Source organism: Gavialis gangeticus, unplaced genomic scaffold (assembly GCF_001723915.1).
Source record: "Gavialis gangeticus isolate Ggan-Ray unplaced genomic scaffold, GavGan_comp1, whole genome shotgun sequence".
NCBI classification, from domain to species: domain Eukaryota; kingdom Metazoa; phylum Chordata; order Crocodylia; family Gavialidae; genus Gavialis; species Gavialis gangeticus.
This window is the reverse complement of record NW_017729031.1, coordinates 59929060-59950429: the sequence shown is the minus strand read 5'-3', so window position 1 is coordinate 59950429 and position 21370 is coordinate 59929060. Positions and strand designations below refer to the sequence as shown.

The following is a 21370-nucleotide window of genomic DNA, read 5'->3' as shown; positions in this document are numbered from 1 at the left end:
GGGGTCGGACTAGATGATCTGCTCAGGTCCCTTCTGACCTAGAAACTGTGAAACTATAAATAGTTAGCATTAACCTTATAATTTCATCTTCCATGTTTTAGAAAGGACAATATTAGTCTACTATCAAAAAAATAAATAGCAGGCCTACAGAACAGAATTCTATGACTAGCATAAGATTACTTTAATAAAATGTAGGATTCTATAAATAGATATACACAATAGTACAATATCTAGCAGGGCTGAAGCTTCTCAAAATGAAAGTGATCTAACAAATTATTTTTTGCTTCAAATTTATATTTATAAAATGGAACAATTTCAAATATTTAGATTCCAAAAATCATACCCAAATTTGGTAGCGATATCATAAACTTGCTTTTCATGCTGAAGAACTTTCTCTCTGTCACCCTCAAAGAGTAAAGTGGCTACACATAGTACACTGGGGTCAAATCCTTTAAACTGTGAAAAAGAAAACGTCTATTATGTCATAGCCCGTATGTCATCACAATGTAAGACAATGGTTAATTTTCATTACAATGAAAGAATCCATTTGCATGAGCAAATATTCTTCTAGATCATAGTGATTAAAGAAATAAGATTCAAAAAATACTTTTCAGACAGGTTTATTTCAAAGTTCTCGGATTTACTGCTATATTGGAGTAAAAAGTCAAATTCAAGGTATATTGGATTAAAGTTTTGGCAAAACTGCTTGACAGAGACGAGCTAAAACTAACTAGGAAGATACTAGCATCATTCCACAATATAGTATTGTTATGGAAACTACATGCTGAAGGGTTAAATCAGTGGATTAGAAGCCAGTAACTTTTAAATTCTAGTCCTGGCTCTGCCACAGAATCACTGAGGTTTCAGACTATTAAACACAACAGTGGCTGTGAAAAAGCAGTTATACCAGAATAGTTTCCTACGGATATTTTTATTTTGGATTAAGAGTATCCTGTAAATTAATTTAAAGAAAAAGATTTATTCCAAAATAAGCATGTACACTAGGCATTATTCTTATCAGTCAAGCCTTTTTTCCATCACAGTTACACTGTCTATATTAAATATATATTATTGTGTGTTACGGAGGACTAACTCACATTGTAGGACATCCTCAGTTTTGTACAGACAATAATTCATTCCTTTCCTCCCATTAAACTGATTTTCCATTTAGTAATGCTCAATCTAACTTTTAGTTTATTTTCAAATTGGAAATCTCAATAGCAAAAGTCTTTTTTCATCTACAATGGGATTCTTCAATGAACCATTCCATGGACTTTCTATACTGGAGCACTTGTTACACTTCATACATTTCAGTACATAGGATTGCATAACAGAAGTCTTTTGAATCCTGTGCATGGCATTAAAAAGTGCTAATTACTATAGAAAACAAAGTTAAATACCTTTGTTATGTAGAATTTTTTCAGGCCATCCAAAAAGGATGTAAAAATTGAAGCAACCTGTGGTTTAAGAGCATGACCTTTGGGGGGACAGGTGAAAAAGAAAAATAAAGGATTGTTATAAAGGCAAGAACAAGATCTTCAGAAGTTTGGTCTTATTTCATCATACAATGCAGAATACTGTAGTAAAAGATTTTCTGGGTAAAGGTATATGCAAAACACAGGAAGCATTTTTTGCAACTTTAAGGAGATTTTTTTCCCCACAACTAGTTTTTACTGAGATTATAGGAATTTTTTTATTATTATTTATTCAAAAGGAATATGTGGGAAATAGGTTAAATACGATATATTTTTATAAAGCATCTTCAATTGTGTGTGTGACTAAAACCAATCCTATTTTAGATGTTCTCAAATATATGGTATATGTAAGCTTTTAAAAATGAAGTGCTCACCCTCCCCCATAAAACCAAGAAAGCCAGCTACCAGTTTTTAAGTTATGCCAAAATCATTGAAATGGATAGTCAAAAAGGGAGCAAGTAAAAAGTTTAGAGTTTTTCCTTTAATGGTTATGTCACTTGTGCAAAATTCTTTACATAAAACTAGTAATTGCTTCCTTGATCACATACGGAGAACTAAAATTACCAGAATATATAAATCGCATCTTGGAGTCTGTTAAATTAACATCTTTGCCTCAGGACTAGGTTTAATCGAGATGAAAGCTTTTTACTGTTTGCTCCATTGTTTTCAGTTCTAGCAACTTCTGAACTCCCATAATTGCTTCATTTTAACAGCCTTACATCTGGCCTACACGCTGTGAGCCCAATTCATAAAAAAGTTATGAACAATTTACATGATACTTTTGAAGTATTCTAGAAGTATTTCCTCCTGAGTAAGGCATGAACTTCATTAATTCATTAGCCCCTTCCTTTTTTCAATAAAAGAGGCTACTCTTTTAGTCCCTTGTATACAATACAGATAAGAGTAAATACACCTCTTAATACTCAATGAATGTCTAATGAGCACTGAAACACCCAAAAACAATATACTAGCTAAAGTAATAAAGAACATTATATTATTAAAATGCAACTTTCAGAAGAAACAAATGCTCCCTGTCTGCTTAAGAATAAATTTAGGGTGCAGGTCTTCCCTACAATCATTAACTAGTAACTACTTCACTACTACCTAACAGGGGATATAGCTTTTAAGTGCTTACGGAAAAACTGTAAAAAATTCAAGACTAAATACCATATTTACCTGAATTCAATACAACCCTGAATTTAGGATGGGGGAAGGGACAGGGGTCTCAAGGCTACAGTGGGGCAGAAGCAGTGCAGGGGAAGATGGGATGGGAGGAGCAGGAGTGGTTGAACTGGAGCCACAGCAGGTGCCTGCCACCCCCCAAGCTCCCATGTACTCAATTCCAGCACTAGAGGTTTTTGCCCCTAAAGGTTAAATGGGGGCTAGTGGAAAAGCTCCTTGTTAAACAGAGAAGCCCTATGTTAAATTGAGGGGGGAAAGGGGGAACCCATTTTGGAATCGAGTAAATATACTAACACTCAAATAAAAAAATTACAGCATGGTCTGGAATTTAAGTAGAGGATGACTAATTTTCAAATATTTAAGTTTAAATTCTAAATTTGTTATACCAGGTTCTTTAAAAACAAACCCCCCCACACAACAACTTCAAACCCTGCTCAGCTACACATTTACCCCTCATTTACCTACTGAAGCCAGGCATCACCAATCACTCCATTTGTTTAGTCCTATAATACACTCCCCCTCAAACTGGGAAGACAGATAGGTCTTTCTGCATTCCCTGAAGTTCCACAGGCCCCAACTGCGGAATTAAAGGGTAAATGATTTCCAGAATTAAACGCTTCCTGTGATAAAATATGGGTTTTACTGTAGTATTTCCTGTGAACTTTGTGCATGATGTAATAAGCTTGTGTGCCTCAGTTTCCCTCTGGGTAACTTGGGGTGGGGGGAGGAGAAGGTAGGGGGAAGAGAATGGTTTAAAGCAAGGCAGCTTATGGCAAACATGTCACAAGTAGCATGGAAAGCCTGTGTGTGTGGAACAAGGCAGATCAGGGAGGACAGGCAGCACAGTGGTGGACAGGGCAGAAAGCAGAGCAGTGGATCAGGAAGGGGAAAGGGATCAGACTGCATTCAGGGAGGATATGGAGCTAATTTGTGGCATGCCTACCAAAAAGCTTGACCCCCACTGGGTTAAAAAAAAAAAATAAATAAATGGTGAGGCCAGAGTTGCCTGTGTGCAAAAAAGACAAGCTAAACCTCTAGCACCAACAGAGACTTGAAAAACTTTGTTGATATATCAGATGGGATTGCCTCCTGGTCTCAAACATGGGAGGCTCTATGAAAACTGAATCAGATGAGGTAGTTAGTCATGTTAGCATGAAGTCAGATGCTAAGAATAGACTTGCAAAGAGCAGGGGACTATTTCCTTGTTATTTCTGCAAGCATCTGAGGTTGATGCCCACAAAAGTTTACACCTCTCTAAACCAGTTAGTCTTTAAGGTATCATCCTTCCCTGCCTTCAACCTCAATAGGCAGCAGAGCAGGTTGCATGAGGAGCGAGTCAGCTCCTGGCCTAAGCAGTCTGAGGGAGATTAACTGAGTGGCTTTGCAGGGATTCAGGAACTGGGCCGACTAGAAAAAGAAAAGCTGAGTATTTGGGGTACTCAGGGGAGTGCAGGTTGGATCAGGGAGAAAAGGGACTACATAATCCTTAGGAGGAGGCAAATGACTTCTGGCTAGGTACCCTTTGCCTCAGTAAACACCTTTGTTGAAGAGCAGCTGTCCATTTTGATTTTTGGAGCTTTGGTTTGTATTTGCTCTCCTCAACAAGATGGGAAAGTCCCTCCCTCACTCAGGAGCTAGGCCAGAGGTGGGCAATTATTGCAGGCAGAGGGCCACTTACTGAGTTTTGGCAAGCCATTGAGGGCTGCATGACAAAATTGCCAGGGACAGATAAATATTAATTTTCCAAATTTTTTTTAGGAGCCCCACGGGCCGGATAGAATGGCTTGGCGGGCTGCATCCAGCCTGTGGGCCACATTTTGCCCATCCCTGAGCTAGGCCCTAGGGCTTCCTCCCACCTCCCAACCTGCTCTAGAAGCCAGGCTCTGCTTGGCTTCAGGGGGCACTCGGATCCCAAAGACGACTAAGTTGGCCCTGAGCAAGCACCCCACCCCTCCAGGGGGGTACAGCGTAACACTTCCATGAGGAAAATACACTGCCATCAGCCAATTTCCATTTCAACCACAGAACAGTTAACACAAGATCTGTGCTTGATATTCCTGTCCTATCACTTGGAAAGTTTATTTGGAGGAATATAGGTTCAGCACATTCTGGAGGGGATCAAGCCCTTTTGCCTGACCCCAATGTACATAAATGAGAGTATATGTACCTTTAGACAACAGGTACGACTCTTTTCAGATCTCCACTAGGTTGCTGGGTACCTCTTACAAGTCTTGGAAGTGCCCTTGGAATCCCTGTAGGTAGTTCTCCAAGAACACCAGTTCAATGTGCAGTAGCAAGCAAGAAAACGAATATTGTATTCAGTACCATTAAAAAGAAAATTGAAAACAAAGTGGAGAAGTCATGCTGCTACACAAAACCAAGGTGTGACCACATCTCAAATACTGTGTGCAATGCTGGTCTCTGCATCTCAAAAAGGAAGCCGTGTAATTAGAAAAAAAAGTATAGAGATGGACAACCAAAATGATCAGGACTATGGAGCAGTGGCCAAAGCGGGTGAGATTAAAAAGTGCTAGAATTTATCAGTTTGGAAAGCAGAAGTCTAAGAACAGATACGATGTAGGTCAATAAAGTCACAAAGGATGTGGACAAAGTGAATATAGTAACTCCCCACTTAACGATGTCCCAGTTAATGTCGTACCATTATTACGACGAGAGCATAGTAGTTTAAAGCATCAGATTTAAAGCAGCTAAAGACCGCCTAACTTGCTTCTAAGTGGTAATGCTGCCAGAGACATGAAGATGAAACCTTTGACAACGTACTACTCCAAAACACTATGACCTCTCAAGGGATTTTCAAAGGAACACCTTCCAGTCGTTAGGGGAGGCAATAAGAAGGCATGGATAACTGGAGCTACTTTTTCAGAATGATTCTCTCTGTCGTCCCTGCATAGAAAGAATACTGTACCAAGGAAAATCTTGATTTCAAGATTGTATTACTTATTGATAATGCGCTGGCTTATCCAGTCAACCTGGATGACCTGTGTAAAAATGTCAAAACTGTCTTTCTGCCACCTAACACCACATCACTCATCCAACCCCTGGGCCAAGGAGTCATTGCTGCATTTAAGGTGCATCACTTACGCCGTACTTTTGACCAGCTCATTAGAGGCACCAATGGGGAAGGCAAGCCTACAATGCGGCAATTTTGGTGCGACTATAACATCCTCAAGTGCATCGATAACATCGATGAGTCCTGGGCTGAAGTTACTCAGGCATGCATGAATGGTGCACAGGGTAAGTTGTGACTTGAACGTATCAGTGACTTAAAAGGGTTTAAAGATGTTGTCCCCGCTATGAAGAAAGATATCCTTGGGTTGGCCAAGAAAGCGGGTTTTGATGAGGTGGAAGAAGCCAACGATACACAACTTCTGCAATCACACAGAGAAGAGCTAACCAATGAAGCTGTGATGCAACTAGAGTTGACGACAGCAACAGAAGAAGGCGGCCAAGAAGAAGAAGAACCAACCCATCGAATTTGACTACCAAATGTCTTTCTGAAGCTTTCCAAATGAATGAAACTGGCTTGCAAATCCTTTGCGATGATGATCCTAACAGGGAACACAGCTCCAAAGCGAGTAGGGTAGTTGGTGATGTAATGAATTGCTATGAAGAAATTTAGCAAGAAAAAAAAAAGGAAAGTAAAACAAAAATCTCTATACGTGTTTTTTTGAGTTGGGAAAGTTCAGCAAGAACAGCAAGAGGAGCAGCTGGACAATCCACCGTCTTCCACCTTCTGACTCCACCACCTCAACCAAGCTTCACAATCATTCTCATTTTTTTTAAAATAAAATTATTTAAAACTTATACTCGTATTGTTTGTTTAAAATTATTTATAACTTATACTGTATATGTATATAATGTCTTTTTGTTTAGTAAAAAAAAATTCCTTGGAACCCAACCTCCACCCCGATTTACATTGATTCTTATCGGGAAATTGGATTCACTTAACATTGTTTTGCTTAAAGTCACATTTTTCAAGAACGTAACTACAACGTTAAGCAAGGAGTAGCTGTACAAAACTGTAATTCACCAAGTCCTAAACTATTAGAAGCAAAGGGCACCCACTGAAATTATAGGAGACTGGTTTAAAACTAAGAGAAAGTATCTCTTTTACAAAGTGCATAGTTAAGTTGTGGAACGTATTGCCACAGGAGGTTGTGGAGAGAGAAAGTGTGGCCAGTTTAAGGGGAAGAGGGGAGGGGGACAGGCTAGACAAATTTATGGATGATAGATCTAATAATAGCTATAAAAACAGAACAGTTGGAGAGATATTTCTTCTGGCATCTCTAAACCAAATGATGGTGGATGCCAGGAAATGTAATGAACAGAAGAATGGTTCACTTTAGATATGTCTGGTTCAGTACTCTCCCTCTGGAGAATCTACTTCTGCCACTGTCTGAGATAGGATGCTGGGCTGGATAGGCCATTTGTCTGACTCAGTACAGCATTTCTGGGGTAGGGGCAGGCAGCAGAAGCCAAAGAAAGGAGCAGAAGCCAAGAGACTTTCACTGCTGTTGCACAGTTGGACATGCCTAATTTAGCAGACTGTTTGGCTGCAAGGTAGGTGTAGGCAGCTCCTGTTAAGAACAATTCAAAAGCAGAACGGGTTATGTGCACATAACAGGGACAGCACACAAGACTGTAGAGATCAGGTTGCATGGCTGCATGCAGTTTGGTTTTCAGAAATGAGTTTTACTGAACTTTGCCCTTCCAAAGTATCAAAACACCAGAGAGAGAACCTTAACTGTGTTTAGGAGGTTGGTCATTGAATTTCTCCAGTTTCCTAAATATGTAGTTATATTTAACAGCCTATTTTGCGGTTAAGACTCTGATGTGGCTATGTAGAGGTAAAGAACACAACATCCACATCCAGAGGAGCAGGGGCGTGCACTTACAGCAACACAAATAGTAGCGGCACAAATTTGTGCTGCAGTGCACATCCATGCATGGGCCAGTAGGCCTGTGCAAAACAGCAAGTATTCAATTCAATTGGGAGGGACAGTGATTCAAGTCAGTGATGCAAATTGCTGTCCCGATTCAATTTTGCCAATTTGGATCTGAAAACTTGGCGCCGACTCAGAGATTCGGCGATAGATGGGCATGGGACTTGGGGAGGGGGGCTCCTAACACTGCACGCCGTCATGCACTGCAGTCCAGGAGGGCATGGGAGTGGGCATGTGCCCCTCAATCTGGCCAGGCTGCGCTCTGGATGGGTGGGTGTGGGATGCAGGTGCAGCAGCACTGGGAGCGAGGGCTATGCCCTCCTGCCGTTCACCCAGCTGGGGTGGGGAGGCATGGGATGATGCTGTGCACTTGGACAAGCAGTGTGCAGCGGTGGAAGCTGCTCCAGCCTCCCTGTGCCTCCCGGACAAGCCGCAGGTTCACCCCACTGCACCTGACTGGACAAGTAGTGGCAAGGCATGACGGCAGGCGCTTGCACCCAGATTGGGGAGGGGCCAGTGGCAGGGGCTATGGGGAATTTTAGGGTGTCTGCAGCCCTCCCATAGCCCCCACTCCGCTGCACTCTGCAGGCTGGGCAGAGCCAGGGCTGTGTTCCAGGCAGCAGCTGGAGCTAGCTGCCCAGAGCCCAACCCTGGCTTCACCCACCCTGCGGAACACAGCTTGGAGGTGGGAGGCTAGAGCTAGCCCCCCGGAGCGCAGCCTGGCCCAGCCTGCCCTGCACAGATCCAGGAACACATGCTCACTCCTATGCCCTCCTGGACCAGTGGCATGCAGTGGCGGGAGCCCCCCCTCCCTGGGTCCCACACCTCCCATTCCGGCGGGGCAGCTTGTCCCAGCCCCAGCCACAATCCCTCCCTTGCTGTGGGAGTGCTGATCTGCCTCACCCCACACCCCTTCCCTCCCCACTCCACCCACAACAGACATACTAGCTGGAGGCAGCTGTGTCCAGGGTCCTTGAGGACTGCTGCCTTTTTAGTCCATGGCTGAATTTCTGAATCAGTGCCAATTCTCTCCAAATTGATTCAGATGCTTCTGATCTGATTCAGAACTTTTAATGGGTCTCCTGATTTGATTTGAAGATTTGACCACCAAGATCAGGCTGAATCTCCTCCGAATCGGATTGGCTGCTGAAGCTTCATGCAGCCCTAGTGCCAGGCTCCTCCTAGCTCCCAACCAAGCTCCAGGTGCTCGGTGGGGGGGAAGGATGTGCTGGCTGAAGCACATTGCATTCCAGCCAGCCAGGGCGTTCCCCAATCTCTGTGCGCTACAGATCCCCTGAACTGAGGCAGGCTGCACCCCAGTGACAAAGCTCCCGAACTGAGGCGCACAGGCTTGGAGTGGCTGGATGGGATGCAGCATGCCTTGAGACAGGGGAGCAAGCAGTGTGCCTCAGTGCAGGGGCTCTGCAGCATGCAGCAGGAAGCCCTGAACTAGATGCTCCCTTGTCTCTGCATTTGTCTCGGTGCAAGCCGGTTTCTTTTCCGGAGTAGTTTTTTTTTTTTTTTTTTTTTTTTACCAGGAAATCCCAGTAGCACATTTTGCCCCTGTGCTGCAAATACACACCATCACACACATTTTAACTCAGTGCAATGTATGAGGTTTGTGGTGCCACAAAGAGGTTTGTGGTGCTACAAGCCACACCTACCTGCACATCTGGACATGCTCAATGAGATTTGTCACATGCTCATCCCCTGTGCTCCCCATTTTGTCATAGTAGAATGGAAACCAAGTCATGCATTGAAGTGATCGGTGCATGACATTAAATGGGGCAACAGAAGTCAAACAATGCAGATCCCAAAAATATGGACAGCTTGATCATTCAGTGGCTATGGCACTGAAGCATATGAGAAAACAGGCCACTTCCCTTCTTTAACTTTCTGGCCTACTACCACCACCTTCAGGTAACACTCCTGCATTCCACTACATTAGTTAAAAGAAAGGTATGAAAAGAAAAGAAAAAACTTACTGTTTAGGTCTATCTAGACAGTAAAGAGCACTATCTAGATCAGGGGTGGGCAAAATGTGGCTGGGGGGCCAGATGTGGCCCACCGGGCCATTCTATCCGGCCCGCGGGGCCCCTAAAAATTTAGAAAATTTTCTGTCATGCAGCCCTCAATGGCTTGCTGAAACTCAGTAAGTGGCCCTCTGCCCAAAATAATTGCCCACCTCTGATCTAGATCTATATATCTATATTCTTATTACTGCTGTACATTATACAGTTATCAGCTTAATATTGCTGTACATCTTTTTTGGTCACACACCTTAAGCTGTATGATGCATTAGAACATGCACTCCCTCAAAATACCATAAATTCCTCACATACATGTACTGTTTTCATAAAAACCAGCTCTTTGAAATTGGAATGTGCATTATGGGTGAGAAATACAGCAAGGATGGAATCTGCCACTTTGCAGGTGAAACAAAGTGAGATCTGCAGTGATTGAAAGGGAGAAAAACAATGAGTGGGCTTGGGTCCTTAAGCTGCTGCTACTCAGGTTACTTGCTACAAGGAAAGATTGGGGTTTTTTTTGAAAGCCCAAATGAAGAAAAAATGAAGTGTATATTATATTCTGGGGGTGTGTTGTATGGGACTATGACAGGAGTGCCACTATTGGAGCCTCTCCGGGTATGGCTCCGCTGTCCTGTAATGGGCCAACCACCTGCTTACTCGCCTGCCACGCCTTGATCTTATTTAATTAATAGATTGCTGTCATTAGCCGGGGGCCGCCAATTTATATGCGTCCCGATGACACGGGGCCCTATCTGCGGCTCCTTTTCCTCCCCTATACCGCAGCCCAAGCCTTGCAGATGGTGCTGGTGTAATCTGACTCTGGCCCTGTTATGTCTCAGCCCTCCTTTTGCTCTCGGGGCCCCTCGCTGCCCCTCTGCACTCTCGGGGCTCCTCGCCCCCTCTCTCGCTCTCTCAGGGCTAAGCCAATGTACCCCGCAAAACACTGTACCTTCTCCGGTGCCAGGAACCCCCACGCTACTGGGGAGTCCCTACGAGGCCTCCTCCAACCCCTAATAGCCTCGCCTGGCCCTCCGGTTAAACAGTAAACTCAAGAGACAAAGCCCCTGGGCTATAACAAAGCTAAAACCGTCCGGTCAGAATCCCTACCAGGCAAAATACTCCAGCTCATGGCAGCAACCTACAGATACTCATGCAGCCAAACCTTGGCCTTCTCTCCACACTGGTTGAGCTCCTCACTCCTTGGCTGCCAGAGGAGGAACTGCCACCCTAGCCTCCTGCCTGGGTTTAAGAAGGGCTAAGCCCTGCTCCTTCCTGTCAGGGGGTTTCGCCGGTTGCCCCAGCAGCCAGCACCTGTACTGCCCTGGTGACTGGCAGCTGCGCCTCCCCCTTCTCACCGCTAGGGACCTCTCTTGAGCCGTCCCCGTTCTCAGGCGCAGGGCACCTAAGTGCTCTGCGACAGGGACGATTTTTCTCACATATCTGTTTTGGCTTGTCCTCCCAGCATGTCCTTAGTCCATCTACATTCAGGCTGTCTTCTCCCTCACCCCCCATGCCCTCTCCCCACCTCCAATCCTAATGTTTCAGGGCTTTAAATTCAGTTTAATTCAGGGTCTGAGTTCTCAACTCGTATTGGGAAAGAGAGGGACCAAGCTCCACTGATGTGACAAAACCTCTCCAGATACCAAAGTATGCACAGGGTGAGGGAAAGGGTTCAATCCCCCATAATGCCAAGGCTCCCAATAAGGGAGGGCACTGAGGGTGGCTCAATCACCCAGCTTCTGACTCAAATGGAGATCCAGGAGAAGGACTGAGACACACCCAGAGGAGCATGGTCCCTGCCAACCATAAATGTTAAATTTATACATACTTGTGGAGGTAAAAGGCAGTAGCTATGTTGAATACTGTGTTTGATATTGCTTTCCCAAAAGGGGGAGGATGTGCCATGTACAAACCAGGGTAAACACCAAGATCATTTGCAGTCCAAGCTCTCGTATCAGGGTCCACACCTTAATTTATCAATCTTTTGGCACGGAATTAGAAGACTATCAAATCTGAAAAAGGGAAGGGCTGGGGATCTCTCTCTTGGGAACACATAGCTCACAAATGGTCCCAAATTCAGTCCACTAATTGGATTCTACACTCTGTGTAGCATACCAGATTTTAAGGATATTTGGTCCCCGTGCAGATCTGGGAACACATGCCCCTCTGTGCCTCCTAGGGTGCGTGCAGCGGCAGGTCCCGTCCCACCCCCCCAAAGGAAGGACTTATTGTCCAACTGACAACTTTTTGAAGCAGTCCGACAGCAAAAAGACAAAGTATAAATTTTCCATCTCTATTATGTTTAGAAACAGGAACTCTATGTAAGTGGCAGAGATTGAACTCCAAATAGAATACAGACTTGGACATCAAAACTAAGATATTATACTTACAACGACACCATGAAACACTCAATTTGGGATAGGGTATTTGTGAACTTACCAAACTGAAATTGTTCATTGTCCATAAGGCGAATTGATGCAGGAGCACATCTCTTAAAAAGAAAAAGACTGTAAATACAAATTATGCTGAATAGAGTTAAGCTATGACACTCATCCTTTTATATCAAAAGCCAAGGCAGAAATCAGCTTTAACATTATAGCTTATGAGCACAGTATTAAATCCTCAGTTATTCTTATATAGAAAAGTTCCAGTATATTTGCAGCAAAAAGACTAAATTAAAGAATATTCAGTCTTACAATCTAAAAAAATCTCTATTTTACAATGATATATCAATGTCTTAGCTTTAATAGTGTTTAAAAGCACCTCAAGAAAACCAGAATTATTTTAAACTTATGCCTGGGGTGCTACACACAAAACCCTCTGCAGTGCTTCAGCTCTGCAAAAGGCAGAGATGTGAATATATGCATGCCTATAAATTGACCTTTACCAGCCTAAAGCTTTGCTCGGCCGCCAAGGGTTTCTGAAGACATCTTTTTCACAAGTTTACAGGGACAAAGAATCATATTGAACAATTTATGCCTTATTCCTCTCCTGGTCAGCATTATGAATCTATATAATGAGCAAATGAAGCAGCTAGCCTTCCCAGTAGTTATTATTACAGACACTGGGTATTCATTTTATCTATCAGTGTTTTAGACACCAACTGATCACAGTTTATCTGGAGCACTAATGGAAACAACTAAGCAAGCAATCCATTCCAAGCCAGCTGCTGAAGTTCAAGTCCCAAGAATTTTGGCAATTTAAAAGCTAACCATGAATGTCGCTCAGCAGATTAATAAAATAAATCGACAGCAACACAATATTCCTGGGTCCTCCAAGAGACTCAAGCAACTGGGCTTTATGTTGTGCATGTGCCCATGGAGTTAAAGCTACTTGTGTTAAGAGTTTCTGACAATTTCATGCAAAGCTGATAGCCCAGCTACCAACTGACAAAGAAAAGACAAACTACCGGCAAACACCTGCTACAAACCATCATATAAGAGCAGGGAAGAGCACAATTCAATCCTTATCCAAATGTGTGTTTTGTTTTTTTTTACACATTACATTTAACAGGGGGACTTCATATCTGGGAAGGTAGAGGGAAAGGGGACAGGAAAGAAGACTGGAGAACAAAGAATGGCATGTTGGGATTTTTCAAGATGTTACTAGCAAAATATCTATAAGTTTGAGAAATTTCAAGGAAAACTAGCATAAGTTGATATTAACTAGGTTTAGATATTAAACCCCCACCTGACGAGAAAAAATAACTGGTCAACTAAACTATATTATTGGTGCTCTATATGCAAATATTCAAAACGCATATGCAAACAAATAGTCCTAAAAGGTAAAAATAGATGCTGGGTGCTTTAAAATAGTAACAATTGAACATGAGCAAAAATGGAATGAGTAGAACTTTTTAAACAAAAAGGCCTGAGAGAAAGTTAGGATTTGTTTAGGAATGAATTTTAGGTGTCCCCTCTCCTCCCCTCCCCCAGGCAAACACAGTATAATAGCATCTTTGTTAAAATTAACTTGAATAAGAGGGGCACTGGAGGCAACAATAAAAACCAAAAACAAAATGTGTGGGAAGTTGAGAAGCTAATGGCAATAAATATAGATCAGTTAGAAATGATAAACTTTAACCAGCAAATTTAAGTAGGGATTCTCTAAATACTGCTTTTATACACATACAAACAGCATAATAAAAGACAGATGGTAAAATCACTATAATGCTGAAGAGCAGACATATTTAATAAATATTTTATCTTTGTTGCATTCCAAATAGATATGTATCCATCTTTAAAATGCTTATTTTATTATTAAGAAACTATTAAAAACCACTGTTAACATTTAACTACTAACTACCTAAAGCTGGACAATTTACACCCAATACTATTAGAAGGACTGGCTAAAGGATGAAGCCATTAGGGTGATCTTTAAACAAAAAAGATTTCCACTGCCGGAGAAATTCCAAAACACTGGGAAACATCTTATGTTGTACCCTTTCTAAATACTGGCAACCAAGATGAAACAACTAAGCTATAAAATCTGTTAGCCTAACATTCACAAGGAAAACTGTGAAAAGGTTCATAAAGGACAAAAGATATCAGTAAAAATGTATTGGATGGTAATAGTTAAAGCCAATCAACACAGTTTTATGGGAAAAGGCTTTATTAGATACAGAATCATGTTCTGGATTATCACAAGCGCGATATGGTAGAAAGAAGCTATGTACAGTTACCGGATCTCGAGACAGCTTTGCGTACGAGCCCAGAATCCTTAAACTAGAAATGTTTGGTCTGGAGCTGTACCTGAGCCCTGTGCCCACCTGAGGCACAACCAGGTCTAAATGCCTGTTACTGGCTGTGTCTACATGAGAGCTTAACTTCACATTAGCATAGTTTACTGCTATGTAAGCATATGTGTCTACACGTGCATGTACTTACTTCACAGTAAATCTCCCTAATCCCAAGTAAATTTGCTATCTGCAAATAAAAGTAGCAAATTTATATGAGATTAATAATGGTGCCTTAGCACTCATGTAGACACCTGCCTGGGAGCAAAACCTGGTCCTGGTCAGCCATCCACCAGGGGGTGGGAGATTGCTCCTTGCCCCAGGGAGCTGCCTGCTGCTGGGGTAGGCTCCACCACAGGAGACTAGGTGGGGACTATATCCCCCTGCCCCAGCAGCAGGGAGCTCCAAGCCCCTGGCTTTGCAATCGCAATCAGGGACCAGAAGGCTGGGAGATAAGGGTCTCCCAGCCCAAGCCCCAGGGTCACATAGCTCAGGCTGGGAGACAAAAGCACCAGCACCAGCCCCATAGTCCTGAAGCTCAGGCTGGGAACTCCCTGCTGGTGGTGGCAGGAAACCTGTTTGCCACTCAGCTCCATGAGCACAGAACTGGGGGAGAACAGGCTGTGGAGCTTGTTCCCCACTCAGCTGCACACACAGAGCTGGGCAGGGAAAAGACCCTGCTCAAAAGGCCATTCAAATAACATGAACTGACTGGTCATATGCTGTGATAGCATCCAGGTAAACCCTTACAGGAATAATTCAAAGCACCCAAGTGACACCTGCCCTTGACTCTACAAAACAATAAAGTAGACTTAGAAGAGGGAGGTGGAAAGTATTAGTTTAGAATACCAGAATGGGTATACCCAAGCTACAGCTATCATCTGAGCTTTTTCTTGATGAAGTCTGCTTAGCACACAGGATATTGGTGGAATGGTAATAGATTGTTTCTTTCTCACCAGACTTACACAAGAGAACAGACCTGCTGTAGTTCCTGGACTTATTTCTCCCTCTGGACATTTTGGAAACACGAAGTAGCAAGAATACATAACAAAAGAGCTCTCCATTTTAGCAACACTGTCTAGGGAGGAGACTAATCGCACTTGTGAACAATGGACCTCTTTCTTCTCAGGTGATTTGTCAACTGTTTTAGGAATTTAGCAGGATATGGAATACTATCAAATTCAGCTAATGTTAGATGCCCCATCCCCACAAATATATGGTTTCCTAGAATAATGGAAATGACCTCATTTCCCTTTGTCTATTTACATAATGTTCACCAGAATTTGAGTGGTGGTGTCTTGCCTGAAGTGTAAGAATACTTTGCAGGCTGAACAAGTCTCCCTGAACTCCATTATGTGCGCCTGCATAAATGATTCAACTTGAAATCTTGAACCAGAGTCTAAATGAGCACTGCAGCTTGCCTTTAATGAATCTGTTATCATGACAGAGGAAACATAACTGTCAGATATTCAGAGGATCAGCCAAAGATTATAGTACCTTCTGAGGAATTTATTAGAAACAGGTCCAGGCTGTACCTCTTGGCGAATAAACTGCCCTCGACTAACCTAGAAAGGGCTGGAGGCAGTTGTGACTACAGCTGCAAAAGTATAGTTCAGCATATAATGATCCAACAAACCGAGACATAATTTTGATTCAGAGATCTAGAAAAGAGTGTTGCCCAGTAACTCAAAACTGCATATTTTATTATTTTATTGCCAAGTTTGATTTAAATTTGCATGGTCTGCCAACAGATGGAGATGATGACCAAAAATCCAGATTCAGTTTAAGAATTTGGAAGGCATGGGGATACCGGTATGAGTGGTTGGTTACCCAAGTAATGTGTGTAAATAAATTTGATTTTCAGGCCCCATCTATACTTCACACTTAAGGCATGCTTAACCAGTTAGTCACTGGGTCATAACTTAGTTATGACCCAGCTACACATTTAAATCCACTAGTGGCATGATAAGACAAGCAATAAGTCAAAGTCATTACACAAAAAACGTGTAATAACTTTGTGGCTTGTTCTTATTAAACTGAACATGTAGCCAGGTGCTCCAACTGGTAGAGGTTGTAGAATAGTGTTTCTCAACCCATGGGTTGCGACCCAAAAGTGGGTTGCAAGAATATATGAAAGGGTCATGAACAAACTTTAAAAATGGATTCTTCTTTAAAAGAGAAAAAATGTGCAAAATTGTGGCTTTTCCCTTGCAGGCTGGCAGAGTTCCAGCAAAGGGATGCTTGGGGACCCCATGCCCCATCTGCCTCACATACTGGGGGGCTGGGGCCTGAGGCCAAGGGGCAGTGGGTCAGGAGTGAGAGGCACTGTGTTGAGACTGATCATCAACGTTTACAAATGGGTCCTCATACCAAAAAAAAGGTTGAGAACCACTGTTCTAGAGAAAGTATGCCCACTTATCAGAGCTGGTACTTCCCAGAAAAAATAAGGGGGGTTTTGCTGTTTGTTTTTTTGTTTTAAACTTCCTGTCCATTTTGGTTTGTGAACCTGATCTGCCATGTAGTTTAGCTCTGCAGCTGGCTGTTTGTCCTGGACTTTTAAACGGTTCTAAACAGGGCTAAGAAAACAAGGATTGACCAACTATAGGAATGTCTTTGTTTCACAAAGTTTTCCTGTTACTAAAGAATCTAGGAATTTGAGACAGGGGAAGACGCAAAAGCAAGCAAGCAATTTGTGGATTTTAGTCTTATACCAGTAGCAGCAGCAGCAAAGCAATTTCAAATATAAAACACACAAACAAAAAGATCACTTTTATGGATTGGAACTAGAATCATTGAAAACAGTTTACATCATTAGACTAAGTATTTTTTTTTCCTGGAGTGCACCAAGAATAGTCTTTAAAAGTTAAGTTCCAATTGTTTCTTTAAAAAAATATTTTGTCATGTAGATAGCAAAAATAATTTTTTTTTTTTTTTTTTTTTTACCATGCACAGAAGTTATTCTCCATTTCTTTAGTTCCTTTCCTCCCCCCCACCAACTATATTAAGAGCAAGAAGAATGAGGATATGTAAAAGAACTGACCTGAGAGAACAACTGCTAGGAAAATTAAGCATTGGCATAATCTGGGTACTTGGGAAAAACAGTGCGACATTAAGCTTTTTTTTTTGCATTTTGTCTTCTTCATTCAAAAGTTCATGCCCAAAGACTAAAATGCAAGCTCTAGAAGGGCCCAACTCACCATAAAAGGCCATTGTTTCAAGGGATATTGCACATCCTTTGTAGACACAAGCAGAGGCCATGTTTTCCCTTATATACTTTTTCTTGCGTGTTATATTGGGGTTTATAAATCCAACTGTCTTGTTTCAGAATTTAGTTTTCCTAGTTTTCCAAATTACTTTATTCTAGATAAGACTACCCAAAAAACAAATTCCACCTCCATTAGCATTCCATCCTTGTGCATGCACATGTAACTCATTAAAATGAAATGGAACCCTGACCTTTTCTCAAGTATAACATCCTGTTCTTAACTTATCAACCAAAAAAGCAGATGAGAGCATTAGTGTGCCACCTTGTGTTACAACGAGGAAAATGCATATTAGTTTCAAGAAAGAGAGTAACATAATATGATTTGAAAAAGCTTCTCCTTACTTGCTTTGCTACTTCTCTTAGACACGCCACCCCTCGTTCAAAGTTCGGAAATACCACAGAGCCATATTTTTGGTACTCTGGGACAGGTCGAATTTTTACTGTAACTTCTGTAACTACTCCAAAGATTCCTTTGAAAAGAAAAAGGTGTACATCAATTCATTTGTTACAAACTTTCTCCTGTCTTCTGGCTTGTTAATAGATTAGAGTTTCACATATTTCATTTTTCCCTAAAGATTCTCACTTGTTAGATTCATTAAACTGATGTTTGATGTTTCTGAAACTGCATGGCTCAGATTTATTTCAAAGAATGGCAAGTGAATTCAGAATCATTTCTAAAATTTTAAGTTTTAAAATTAAAGGCAATACTATGCAAAGGTATAACCCAAGTTTACTGAAGTTACTCTAGTAAAAACACACTGTGACACAGAGTAGTGTAACTAGATCTGTTCAGAATGGAAAACAGTACCCAGATGTTCAAGGTGCTGAACTTTAAAACAATGCGTGCCCCTCAGTGATACAAGTAAGATTCCATTTTCCAACCTTATCCTAATTTTCCACTTCCTTTCTGTCTCTCTCACTTTGATCTTATTTCAAATTGGACTAGGAAGAATTTTAAACAAATATACATTAAAATGCAAAATGTTTGGTAACCAACTAGTTTGTTAAAAACTTTTCAACACCAAATATATCCGTTTATTTGCCCAGCACCTACCAAAACCAGACTACAATTGGTGGGTGTCTTTATACACTACTCTATTCCATGATGACTTAAAGAAATTGATAGTATTTATATAAATCACTGCAGAGAGGAAAATCTATAATGGCAAAAAATGAAAAATTTAAGATAGCTTTTTCAGCCGAATCCTACAAGAAGGCTAACAGATTAAACTGAACTGTTCAGAGAACTTATCTACTTTACGAACATGAGAAGATGCATTAATACTGATGAGGAGTTATAGATGAACTGTCAACTTCCTTAAAAAAAACAAACAAACAACCAGTCTGCAAAACACACATGTAAGAGTCCTGCACTTACAAAACTTCTCATTCATGCACAGAATTTAAAGACAAACAGTTTTGCAGGTTTACACTTCTGGAGACACCAAGCTACAGTAATCTGAGCTGTCAAAAAGAACACTGAAAGACCACTGTATTGAACAACAAAAACTTCTTTGTAGGGAATTAAGATGCTCTTGCATTCAAATCCTTTACAGTATTTTCCTTCTCTTCATACATATCACAGGATTTACAACAGATGTCCCCAAAAGCCTAGAAATTTTTTAAAAAACAACATACAAAACTACTGATTTGCTACAGATTAGACTAATACAGACTCCTTCCCAGGGGGGAATTTAAACATGAAGAAAGAGAAAAGATAAGGAGTCACTGTATTAAAAGACTTTTTTGTTGTTTTTGAGAAGTAGGATATCAAAAGATTTGGAACAGAAAAGAAAAATAAAATGATCAAGTAAAGCATGATCTGCCCATTCAGAAACTTCCAGTTTTTAAATATACACCTTTTCACTCAATGTACAGGAATACATAAGCATTTTCTCTACCTAGATAAGTCTATAATGCTCCTAACCAAAACCAACTAGAACAATGTAAGTGTTTATAAATTGGAGGTACAAAACCAAAAGCCTCTTGTAGTCATATTCCTTTATTAACAGAGTAGGCATTTTCAATACCACTTTTGTAAATGTACTGATTAAATTTAGTGCGGTGTTTGCCTCCTAAGACATGCCAAAGTTAGACTGTGGAATTCTGATTATCTAAGTAATTATGCGTAAGAATTAAGTCAGCTATATTCAGTTAACACTATCCCCCACATAGCATGATTCTGGAGATGCAGAGACTTTATTCCTACATGAACATTCTGTAAGAAATTATATTACAACAAAAAACCTCCAAAAATAAAAGCTGTACTGTAATTAACTAAAATTTTAATATTATAAAAGAGGGAGGGGGGACACAGCAGCAGCACCCCTCCACCACTGGGCCCTAAAAACAACCGGGAGGGGAGTGGGTTGCGCACGGCCAGACGTGCACTGCCAGCAACACAGGCCTAGTGGCAGAGTGGCAGCAGTGTGGGGCAGTGCATGGCAGTGCTCCGTCTCTGTTTGCCCGCCTTCCCCCACCCCGGGTCATTCTTGACGGGTAATTGGCTATTGTTTACATGGTGATGATTGGAAAACCGATTAGTTTCCTAAAAGCTAGAAATTAAGAATAAAAATTTGGTGTTAGAAATATGGAAACAATCACCAAGAGCATTTTTTAAGAAACATCTTCTACTTTTTGAGCCTCTGGAGAATGCCGTAACAACATGGCCCTGATCTCTGGTTAGGCAGGGCTGCAAAGTAGTACCACAATACATAAACAAAAATTCATGCCAAAACAGTGCTACCAAGGGACTGGAAACTGTAATAGCTTCATTAGATAAATTCCTAAAGATTTCAAACTATTAAAGAAGCTACATGAAGATGCAGTTAATGAGATAACGCTTTGTTTATACCTTCAGATCCCATAATGAAGTGATGTACATCAGGTCCTGTTGACATGCGAGGTCCTTCACAGCTTTTCTCTATTACTCCTCTTGGAGTTACCATTTTCAAATGAACCACCTTTTTAAAACCAAATACACAATAACTATCCATTTATTATAGTATTAATATATGTAATCAATATTAAGGATTACAATATTCATATCCACATATTCACTTGCACCGTAAATAATTAAGCTATATAGAATTTGAAGCCATATATAGGTCACCTCACAAAACTGTTGAGGATTAACGTATCAGCAACTACTAATTCTAACACAGTTAATTGGTTAGCCATTAAACTATGAATTTGGTTTGACGTAGTAAGAAGAATTATCCTGTGTCTTTGTTAACTATTATTTATCTGATGACATGCATAGTTTTCCGTTTCTTACAACTTCAAGCCAATGTCTTCCTTTGTTTGTACACCAGGGTTCCACTGGTTAGCTCCTTGATACAGTTTCAAAGGAAATTTTAGAAACTCATTCTCTCATTTAAAATATTTCTGCAAATAATTCCCCACCAGTTAATTCAAAAGCAAGTAAAAATTGACCTACAGGATAAGCATCTCTATAAATATTATCCAGTGAAAATGTTTTTTTCTTGAGCCAACATGCATATTTATGTATTAGTCAACAAACTAATCATTAAAGCTAAGTACAGACAGTCAAAAAAGCCCGAGGCTGAATAGATTCAGTCTTTGCAGGTTAGTTTAAGTTGCACGCATTGAACTAATAAGGCAAATGAACACGCATTCACTTTTAATTCAAGAAATGCAGCCACATGCCTGCATTGGCTAAAGCCAGAAGCTAGGGGAAGGGGAGGGTGGGGGGGGGG

At 41.3% G+C, this 21370-nt stretch overlaps 1 protein-coding gene across 1 annotated transcript in view; it reads right to left on the bottom strand.

The window, feature by feature from the left end:
- The window catches only part of AGPS (alkylglycerone phosphate synthase), a gene marked incomplete at its 5' end in the record, with an annotated part of 110510 nt that overhangs the window by 53530 nt on the left and 35610 nt on the right, over positions 1 to 21370 (bottom strand). Inside the window, 5 exons of the mRNA XM_019523004.1 lie at positions 344 to 456; positions 1401 to 1477; positions 12091 to 12142; positions 17994 to 18121; positions 20506 to 20614. Of these exons, the coding sequence (XP_019378549.1) occupies positions 344 to 456; positions 1401 to 1477; positions 12091 to 12142; positions 17994 to 18121; positions 20506 to 20614 (479 nt within the window). The remainder of the gene's footprint in view (positions 1 to 343; positions 457 to 1400; positions 1478 to 12090; positions 12143 to 17993; positions 18122 to 20505; positions 20615 to 21370) is intronic.